Genomic DNA, 11,160 nt, shown 5'->3' with positions numbered 1-11,160 from the left:
TTGCCTCCGTAACATCTGTTACATATAGCTAGGCTGGGAGCGCTGGGAGCGCTGGGAGCGCTGGGAGAGCCGTCACAACACTCCTAACTCTGGGAGGAGCAGCGAGACCCAGCCAGAGACTGGAAATGGGGGGGGGCAATGTGCTCATGTTTGCACAAGTTGTGCACAATGTGCACGATTGTCATTGCAACGAAGCCCTCTGATGGTCTACTAGTCAGGCTGCTGTTTGAGTCCAGGCTGCCTCCTCCTCCAACGGAGCCAAGGAGATCCAGTTTGCTGGTTGAAGTTCTCCATGAAGGCTTGGTGAGATGGTGACTGGGATGGCCGCCCCTCCAGTCTTCTGGGTTAAGCCAAATTAAAGTATGATGGTTATGGTCATGGTGCAGTTATGGTTCTTTGTGGGTTTTTTCTTCTGCCATAACATTGTCAACACAAGCGGACTTGGTTACTGCATCACACGTCAAAGCATTTATTCATTAATGAACAAAGCTTCCTCCTAGCGTGACTTCTATCCCCGAGTATCACAGATGGTTCCCAATAGGTTTATCTATGCATGGGAATTGTGTGGAACTGTTCGTTTGGATAATCGCTGGGGGGGGGGGGTGATTTCCCACAAGGTGCTTAAGCCAAATGATATATTTAACACGGAGGGTCAAGGTTAAAGACGCGGTACGACGTATGAAGCCGACATTGACTAGGCTGTGGTTTATGGGTTTATGTATGCTGATGTTTTCTGCACATCCATGATCAATAAATCAATGACTTGTTTTACTAGCATAAAAACACATTTGTGGATTTCATTGTCTAAATATTGCAGGGAGTTAAAAAAATTGATTGGACCTTTTTTTTAGCAAAAAAAATGTTTATTCAAGGGTACAGTGAGTATACTTGTATTATAGTAAAACTACACTGTGGTATACTGTACCAATACTACACAATATGACCAGCAGCAATGTAAGCTAAGCTAGCATAATCAGTACTTCATACATATTTAAATGTCTGTTTATTTCAAAAGCAGGTAGGTCCATGGTCAAATAGCTAGTGGATTTGACACAAACTTCAAATTTGACTTCCTTTATTGTCATAATAACACAGCAGTGAAAATGCCAACTAAATGTTGTTGCCTGGCTCCCGTATAATAAATAATAATAATAATAAAAATGTGTAGAATAAATAGATGACATCAAATATGAACAATGTACAGCTTAAACAGTAATTTGTACAAATAATTAAAATAATTTAGAATAAATAAAAGTTTTGCGTGTGGGCAGGTAGTGGGTCTTATTTGGCCTCCAGCAGTCTGATGGCCGGGGGGGGGTATCTGTAAATGGAGCCACCTATTCCCTATTCATGCTATGTTACATCATGTACAGTTCATCAGTGGCAGTAAACGTGATTAATATTCCTCATTGCTCCCACGATTGTGCTGTCATTGGTCTGCCATAACAAAACATTTGACCTCCATTGTTTCTCCTCATGGATCAGGTTCTACCAAAACTGTAAACGCTCATTGTAGCAGATGGAGAAACGGACAGATGTTGCTGGCACAAAGTTTACAACCTGAGCCTTCCATCAGGCCCATCTGTTGCTGCTGAACCTGGTACCTCCTCTTCTCTACCACCCTCTCCACCCTCCCCACCCTCCCCACCGCCTGGCCATATTTCATAGGAGCCCCCTTCTGCTGTGCAGCCCCATTTGACCTTCTGCCTGACCCGCGCTAACCTTAAGTGGACAATTAGCCGCTTAGCCCACGGCACAGCGTCCAGTCGCCTTCCCGTTTTTGGTCCTGGGGAGTTCCTACTAAACAAACATTGTCAATTCATGAAAAACAAAGCTATTAATAGAAAATCCTTTTTTCCAAGTTATCCCCACATCCCTTGCAGTCGGTGGGCCTCCCAAACACTCCGGCCCACCTACCTTTTGTACCCTCTTCCAAAAGGGACGCCCATCTGTCCCCTCACTCGGCCTATTGTCAAGTGCTAAAGCCTGGCAAGTTCCACAATGCAGAAGGCGGGCCGAGGGCCACGGGGTAAACACCACAGCATCCACATCCCATTAGAAGCTCTTTAAGTTCCACACGCTAATGCTGGGACGCCACCCTGGGTGGGGAAGGACAACCCCGTATCTTCACGCCGTGCTCCCGCCCACAGGCAATGTCTTTCTGCTCAGGATGTGGAGCTGTAATGGATTATAACCTTATTGTGATATAATAGTAGTAGTAGTAGTAGTAGTATATCACTACTCTTTGCACCAGGTCTGCCATTTTTCATTGACTCCGCCTACATCTTCATCCACCACCTCGGTCGTTCCTCCACCAGCTGCTCCTCCGAGTCTGAGACTTCTCCATGTCAGGGTGCTCCACCTCTAAACCTGGACCCTCGCAACCCTGTGTGTGTGTGTGTGTGTGTGTGTGTGTGTGTGCGCGTGTGTGTCTATGCACACAAGAAGAGGGAGGGATGAGTGTGTTTGGTGGGCTTAAAGGCGAAGGGATTACTGGCACCCAGACCCCGATGAAAGCGTTCCAGCCTCCTATGGCCTCATTAATGTAATCTTAATCACAATGCTTCATCCCTCCATCTCACTCCTATGGATCAGGACCTTCTCATTTAGTGGCAGACTCTGTTGTTCGGTCTGGATTAAGGATGCACGGCTCCCACAAATAAAAGCACAGGACGTGTTTAGTCGTGTGCTGAGCATCAGAGGTTGTTGAGGTTATGGATATTATAAAGGGATATTATAAAGTATATTATAAAGTATTAGCATAAGGATGAAAGCATTATTGACCAGATCTCAGCAGATATGGGACATTACCTCTGGCCCCCAAGGGGGGGCTAAGACACAGGTCCCACAAAGATGAGGTGGCATTGAGGGTATTCTATGTTGCACTATTGTCCTAAGAAAAATATTCATTTTTTTATGGTGCTTCATCTTTCTTGGACTGGTTGCTGTATGCTGGAACCCACACAGCTGGGTGCTGGTGGCCTGTCAATCACATGGAACATTTAGACATTTCACCCACGGTCATACCCTTGGATCATTTAGATTGGCATAATGTATGATTTTGGAAAAATGGGAGCTATGCTAACACTAAGCCACCGTGCGGCCCCAATAAAAGATATCATTGAATATTTACAGAAATGGGAGGGGTGACGTAGCGGTCCTGCTCAACGCACAAAAAATTTGCTGTAGACGGGATTTCAGGTTAAAAGTGGCGGATGGACACCTTGCACTCCTCCATCTTCCTTGATGATGGATGCTTGAGGATGCTGGAGATGCCCAATCGGGTTCAGACGTGGATCCGCCACGCTCCATCACCTTCATCTTCCTCAGCACTTGTCATCCTGGAGGCGTGTTTGGGCCAGTTTTCCAAGGGGGGGGGGATCATGTTCTCCATTAGGAATGAGTGTTTTTCTCAATGAACCGTAGTTCTCCACAGGGCCAGCAGCACTCGTGTAGCCACAGTCCATGATGCTGCACCACTAAGCTAGTATTGCTAGGTTTGTTGTTATTGTTGGATAGTAAATCTGTATTGCTATATTGCTATATTGCTATATTTCCTGTTTACCTGGTGATGTCATGATGTCTAACGATAGAGGCCGTGTGTTCGATTCTCAGCCAGGGTTAAATCCAGAATGCCATCTGTTCTGATTGACTTCCTGTGGCAAAGGCTTACGCTTCAGCTGCACGCTGACTACTCCAAAGCATATTCAAGTTGGCTTTCTGTAGTATTGTTTGTAGTATAAAGGTATATGCCTACTGTAGTAAAAGTGTTGTGGAATTTAATGTGGGATCTGTGCATACTGTATACTGTATACGGGGGGGGGCAATGAAAATGGATTGACTGTATCATACAGCAAGGGAAGGATGTGGGGGCCACTATAACATTAAAGATGCTAAAAGCAATCCAACTTGGCTGAGTATATTGTACTACAGTATTGGATATGTACTCTAAGCTTTGTTTGGATTTATTTACAGTAACTGAAGGTCAGCATTAATAACCCAGCTTGTCCGACTGTCCTCATCTCAACTGAACAATGGCGGCATGCTGCTTCCTCTCATGTGGCCGGGGGCCCAGCAGGCACATAGCTGAGGAGATCGGGGGGGGTCCAAGCTGACGTCACGCTTGGCCGACACAGTAGGCGGGGCCACACGGCCGTTCTTGAAATATGTGCAGGTGTGGGAAGTAGGACATCAGATCGCCGGGACCACTTTACACCACCTGGACTGGGACACGCTGGGCCCAGGAGGGGGGATTGTCCCGTGCAGGTTTTACCGTGTACGGTTGCATCCCTGTCGTGTCCGGTATGGTAAATGTTCAGTGGATGCACCATGGAATACGTTGTGGTGATCGACCACTCAAAGGATGCCAACTCATTCATTCATTTTCTACCGCTTATCCGCGGGGGTGCTGGAGCCTATCCCAGCAGTCTTGGGGCGAGAGGCGGGCACATGGATGTCAAATGTTGGTTGTTGTTCATAGGTTTTGTGCCTCCCGATGACAAAACATTGAAGTTGGAAAACTTGTATCCAAAGTACATTCATTATCCCATCCACTTGTTTTGGATTTGGATTCAGGAAAAGAATTGAACTTTTGTCCCGGGCCAAGTGCGTGTAAAGCTATGTCACCGCCGTACGCCAAGGCCGCCACACGGACAAGAGAAGACTTTTGAATGAGGACCAGGACCTCCATCACCTTTCCTGCCCTCCGCCTCCCCGACCTTCCCTCGGCACACTGATCCCCTTTTCTCTCCGCCATCATGCCCGCATGCTCTCACTCTCCTCATTCTCTCCTTCCAAATTGGCCCAGCTGTCCGTTTGCACCCCCCCCACCACCGACCCCCCCACCCCGGTTCCCTCAGCTGTCTGCCCTCCCCAAATGAGAGAACCCCACAACAATAGAGGTCACAGGTCAAGAGAAAGAACAGGCTGCACTCACAAAAGACCAGTGGCGCCCAGTAAAACAATCATTCCCTTTTTCTCTTCCTCAACTGGAAAAGACAACCTTTGGAGGGCTATCTGAAGTGGGGGGGCATTCTTCTCCACAACACCGTCCCGTTCAACAATTGCCTAAACGGCCACGGTGAGAAACACAAGCGCTTGCTCTCGCCCCTCTGCTGTTGGACCCCGCCACGCAGTTTTTGTTCCGGTCGAGAGCCATCTTGGCCCTCGACGTCTTCATTAAAGTCAAAATGGAAAGCTTTTGACATCAGTGGGGTGATATAAACGTGTTAGCCCCCACTTTATGTCCGGACAATCTGGAAGAGATGCATCCTATTAAAGCCTCTTATTGGTCCGTGACATTTTTGGAATAATAACAATCATAATAATAATAATAATAATAGACTATTTGGAATAATGTGGAGGAAGAAGACTTTTTGTCTCAGCGTGTGTCTTCATGAGATAAATGGGGAAACGGGACACATGGCAGAGAATACAGACAGTGGGAAAGGCCTGTGCCACATTCACCTGTTCCCCCAGTGCTGTTTCCCATGGCCCCCAACGGGGTCCTGCTTGACCTGGTAGAGCCCCCAACAGGGTCCTGCTTGACCTGGTAGAGCCCCCAACAAGACTGAATCGCTCGTCCGTTCAAACCATGCAACAGATTTCATATTTTACAAAAGAAGGGAGTACATTTAGTACATTTACTACATAGTACATATAGTACATTTAGTGTGAAGGGAAGCTCATTTGGCATCAATGCCCATTTTATATTTTATACGCTGCAGGGAGTACAATTATTCCTAAAATATATATGTATGTTGAAATATGCAATTACATTACATGTATCCTGCAGTACTTCGGGATCAGTGAGGAAATCCACACGCATGTTCAGTTCTAACATGACATCCCAAAGAGGTTCATACGGGTATTTAGGATTAGGATGCTCCCATCAGGCTTTTATTGCCGATGCCGATATCGATCATCCATGAGTGAAATCAATCCCAAAGACGATGTGTACTACTTGGCTGTATTTGGGGTCACTGAGGGTTTTTTCTTGTGAGAGCTACTTTTACCAAATGATCTCCAATCTTGTTGTACATCTTGTATAATGACAATAAAGGCCATTCCATAATGGAAAAGAGCTACTCATTTTTGTAACATTAATTTTCATAGCTTACATTAAAGAAAACCTATGATGCCTTTTCCACGTTTCTGCCCTATAAATGTAGTTGGAATGTTGGATCCTGGTGTTAAACCATGCCAAGGTTTCAGATCAGGAGGTTTGGGCATTTGGAAATGAACCCTGAAAGAACTTTGGGATGGCTCAAAACACTCGGTTTCAGAAGGTGTGGTTAAACTGCTCCTTTGTGATGTCACAGAGGGGCGGACTCTGCCCTCCCCGAAGCTCTGATACTTTGTTTACGAAACAAGCTCAGGCAGAAGTTATTGCATTTGGTCATTCCAGCAATACTTTTTTATTGTAACTCCTATACCCACCATATTAGAAAATGGGGTCGGTTCCTCGTTAGGTACGTGACCAATCACAGCAGAGTGAGCGTGCCCGGAGGCGGGCCGTGGGTTGAATAAATTAAAACAGACCGTTTTCATGGTAGGCACAAATCCAAGGGAATACAGCTGGAATAGGTGCAGATTCTGGAAGAACTAGAAAGCTTTGTGTGCTGGTTATTGTGTGTAGCTGCTCTATAGAAGTCCACAGCTCAATACAAAAAGCTGATAAATGAGCCTGATTGGTCCCCTTCAAGCCAAACAAAGCGAATGTGCTTGTTCTACCAGAACATGAACACACATTTTGAAAAGAAGAAAATATTATAGGGAAATAGAATATAATATGTAAATATTTATTCAATTAAGTGCGAAACATCAAAAATATGTACAACAATAATACCCAAAAAGCATTGAGAGCAAATGAAGAAGTACCTGAAGGACAAATAAATAAATTAAATACAGTAGAGTTGGCAGTGACTGATAACAAACCAAGAAGGCAGTGAAAGAAAAATCAAAGTTATGAGCAAGATAAATATTAAATACGGATATAAATAAATGTTTTGTCTGGTCGGGCGGATGTCCATCATCTTGGCTTTCAGTGTTCAAACCCTGTGATGGTCGTCACTGCAGTGGTACGACATCCAGACACCCAGACATCAGCTTCAAATCATAACCAAAGCAAATAAATAACGTATGAAAGGTGACAGGTCTCAGGTAGATCAACGTGATTGGTCTCTGGGGGGGGGGGGGGGCGTTGTCTCAGGTTCTCCCCACAATGCAAGCGGCAGCAGTCTGTAGAGCCAACGCTCACATGGAGCTCATCTGAGAAGCCAGCAGATGAGAGGAAGCGAAGGAGTCAAACGCCGCATCTAATGGCAGCTCGTAGCGGGCGGCCTGAAAGAGCGGGTGGCCCTGGGGCCCCCCAGGTAGGCCGCCGGCCGTGGAAGCGGCGTAGTGGTGGGACGTGAGGTAATGGGCGTGGTGGCCCGAGTGGGCCGTGTAGGTTCTCTCCGACTCGTGGGGTGAGGGCTCCTGCTTGAGGGCGAAGTTGCCGCTGATGCTGAGCGGGGGCGTGAGGGGCCCGTCGTACGGCGGGGTGCCGCCGCTGCACTCGTTAGGGGAGGGGTTGTCAAACGCCTGCCCCTTGAATCCCTTCATGTGGAGGAGGTGGGACGCCTCCAGGGAGCCGTAAGGGGGGCTGGGGAGCCCCGGGGACGGGTAGCTGAGGGGATGGCCTGCCTGACCGCCCACACCAACCAACCCCGGGACGCCGCACTTGTCTTCCAGCTTGTTGATGAGCAGTGAAGTGGGTCCCAGCTGCAGGCAGCCGGCAACTAGGTTGCTGGTGGGCTGGGAGAGGCCCTTGCACAACATCTCCATGAAGCCGTGGCCCTCCGGGGACTGGCCGCTCTCCAGCACCTCAGACAGCGCCCAGATGTAGTTACGGGCGAGCCGCAACGTCTCGATCTTGGACAGCTTCTGCGTCTTGGAATAGCAGGGCATCACTCGCCGCAAATTATCCAGGGCGTCGTTCAGTCCGTGCATGCGGGAACGTTCCCTGGCGTTGGCCTTCATGCGGCGAGCACGAAACCTCTCCTGCCGAGCTTTCGTCATCTTCTTCTTCTTGGGGCCTCTTCTTTTGGGAGCGTTTCCTCCATTGGGACCGCCCTCCTCCTCGTCTTCCTCTTCCTCTTCCTCCATGTCCTCACTGCCCAGCTCCGCGCAGGAGTGGTGGCGCCCCCCTGCCATCAGACCCATGTCGGGGGTCTCCTCGCCGTCCTGAGAGCTGCCGTCCTCATCCAGCCAGGCCAGGGAGCTCACCAGCTCGCTCACGTCTCCGCTCTTCCCAAACGGTTTGGTCATCATTTTCATCTACGGAGAACACAAACGTCATCGGTTACTCAGCCGCCGTTTGCCGATTAGCACGGGAATGCTGTTGAATGTTGTTGTCAGTGGGCGTGCTCCGATATGATCCCATACGAGCACACGATGGGAATAAGCTGTTATGATCTTCTTATTAGTATCTACTTCTATGCTCCTAGAAGATGAAGGTACTTTGGGAGCATGGCTGGTCCCCTGCTGGTGGGCTGGGTGGATGTCGTAGGGACGCTGTCAATCTGGGCCATGATGGGATTTACTCGGCAAATAAAGCCCAAAGATTAAATCAACAAAATTAGAAATCAACAGACACCGACTGGAAAAAACGACACAAAAGGGAATTTACTTTTTTCCCAAATTTGGAATCTGAAGCTTAAAAGGTCACACTAAAAAAAATCTTCCATGGAGATCTCAAAGCGGGAGATTAAAATAGTTTGGAGATGAAATGTCCCAGATAATAATTACGTGCTAACGCGTTAAAGTGGGACGGATTATTGTAATGTATGAATTCATAAGTTTTGCCACGCAATTATTAGAATAGAAACGATAATAAAAGACCATATCGATGTCTTCCGTGAGGGTGCCTACCATACGTGCTGAGATGTTCTGTGCATGGATGCCAATCATTGGAATAATTATAATACAAATGAAGATAAACAGAAGAAACTCACCTGCTTGGATTCTAAATCTTCAGGTGCAAAATAGTTTTGAAAAAGAGCAGCTAATATTGTAATAATGGAATAATCCAAAATGTTCCTTCTGTCAGCAGGTGCCACCTTCCCAAAGTCCCAAAGTCAAGTCTTCATGAGTGCGCATGGAGGCTTCATCCCAAAATGACTGCAGCGGGCTGGGGGGGGGGGGGTTGCCTTAAAGCGGGCGAGCCACGCAGGCCACGCCCCACCCTCAACTTACGCGTGGCAGTCTTGTGGCCTTTTCCAACGTTGGCGTGGGGGGGGGAGAGAGAGAGAGAGCATGCGTAATGACCGTTTTATTTAGGGGGTGTACAAAGGCAGATTGGGGGGAGAGAGAAGATAAATACCGTATAAATAACAATGGGGGGGTCACTTTATATAAATATCAAGTGATCAATATACAAATACAGATATTTGAATTCCATAAGTAGCTTTTGTGTATGAAAACATGCTGGCGGTTTAAGATAATAAATAAAATATAAATGACAATAACATCTTTTACAATCTGTTACTCTTACATCATAATCCTTTAACAACTCATATTTATTTATGTGTTTTAATTGATTCATAATCTGTCCCATGTGCATTAATGCTCTAATCAAAGCATAAAAGGTATCCATCGGTACCATCGGTACCAAAAGGTTTTAATGTTCGGGACCTGAGTTAACCATTTGGAATCGATTGTCCGTCTCATGATTAGTCGGTCGGATTAGGAATTTTCCGCTTAATTACCCCCCCCCCCCCCCCCCCAACTGTACGGCTGCTTGGTTGACGAGGAGACGCGCGTGCATGTGTGCGCATTGAAATGATTTTGGTGCGCAAAGAGCAGGTGTTTGCGTCATTCGGGTCCTTTCATTCTTTTCTTGCATTTGGTTGTCATATTCCACTCCTCGTGAGGGATTGGATGCGCCATTTTGGTTACCAAATCCACGTTTGGGTGGGTTTTATTCCCTGAATGCAAACCCCCCCCCCTGCCCCCCCGTCTGTGACCCCCCCAGCGAAGCCCGTGTTGTTTTTCCCCACTCTCAATATTGAAGAGTTTTCACAGTTTGCGTGGCATAATAAAAGCCCGGCAGCCTCGTGCGTGGCGACCCTCATCCCAGCGGGGTCCCACATTGTCCTCTTGGGGGTCTCGCGCCTTGCACGTGCCCCCGCATTGATCCCATTGTGCGCGCCACTGCGCACAGCTGTGGGAGAGACGAGGCGGGCCAAACTCTGCCGAATCCACGCCGAGCTCTGCCGGATGCGTGTAGAAAAGTTGGGAGGATCACTCCACGGCATCCTCGGCCGGGGAGAGGGGGCTCTCCACCAACGACTTACGGAGAGGACCCTGACAGATGGCGGTGTTGCTGGCGTGGGGGTGGGTGGGGGCGGGGGCATCTGTTGCTTGGATGCTCACGCATCACTCGCTTGTCCGTGGACGATGTCTCGTGCTGAAACAGCATTTATCCATCCACGGACGGTTCTAATCACTGTGGACTTAAAGGCATGTGGACAAAGAGGAGGACGCCTTTGTGTGCGTGTGCGTGTGTGTGTGCGTGTGCGTGTGTGGAGTGGAGGGGGCGTCATAGTGGCAATTTACATGAAAAAAATCATTAAACTTAGTAGTCTGAAACTATTCCGTTTTGGTGAGAATCTGGATAAAAATGTGATGATTGAGGAATTGAATTTTTCTTGTTGGTGTCGTTTTGGTCTTTTTGGTCTTTTTGGAAATCATCGTATAAACCGTAAACACTGACTTGAAATCAGGCAACTATTCCACAATCTCTGCATGCCCCCCCCCCCCCTGTTGCCCCCCACCATTATTGATCTGACAAACTCTTTCTCAAGCCAGAAGCAGCACGTGCTCTCCAGGAAGGTACCTTCATTTTGGGACAAAATGGTGGCGCCCTCACGTCCAGCTTCTGAGCCCCATGGCACCAGCTGTGCTTCTGACAAAGTGTGTCCGACAAAGAGTGCTCCAGATTCTGCAAGCTCTAGTACCTTTTTTGTGCTAGTTATTGTGTGTAGCTGCTCTACAGGAGTCCGCAACTCAATACAAAGGGTCCAAAAATGGTCCCCTTGCCTGTCGTGACAATAATACACCTTAAGGAAGATAAGACAGTCAAAAGGGATCATTTTAACTACCGCAAAGCATGCTGGG

The 11,160-nt window shown here is 47.7% G+C and overlaps 1 protein-coding gene across 1 annotated transcript; it reads right to left on the bottom strand.

Annotated features, from left to right (window-relative positions):
- Window positions 1-6,818: 6,818 nt before the first annotated feature.
- On the bottom strand, window positions 6,819-9,151 carry LOC131136492 (neurogenic differentiation factor 4-like). The gene is made up of 2 exons (XM_058083372.1): window positions 8,997-9,151; window positions 6,819-8,319 (listed from the first exon to the last, which is right to left on the bottom strand). Exon 2 carries the CDS (start codon window positions 8,317-8,319, stop codon window positions 7,255-7,257), a length of 1,065 nt encoding a protein of 354 aa, XP_057939355.1. The 5' UTR covers window positions 8,997-9,151; the 3' UTR covers window positions 6,819-7,254.
- Between the last annotated feature and the right edge of the window lie 2,009 nt (window positions 9,152-11,160).

Source organism: Doryrhamphus excisus, chromosome 10 (genome assembly GCF_030265055.1).
Source record: "Doryrhamphus excisus isolate RoL2022-K1 chromosome 10, RoL_Dexc_1.0, whole genome shotgun sequence".
Classification (NCBI taxonomy): Eukaryota; Metazoa; Chordata; class Actinopteri; order Syngnathiformes; family Syngnathidae; genus Doryrhamphus; species Doryrhamphus excisus.
Note: the sequence above shows the minus strand (reverse complement) of the source record. Positions and strands in the feature narration are given on the sequence as shown.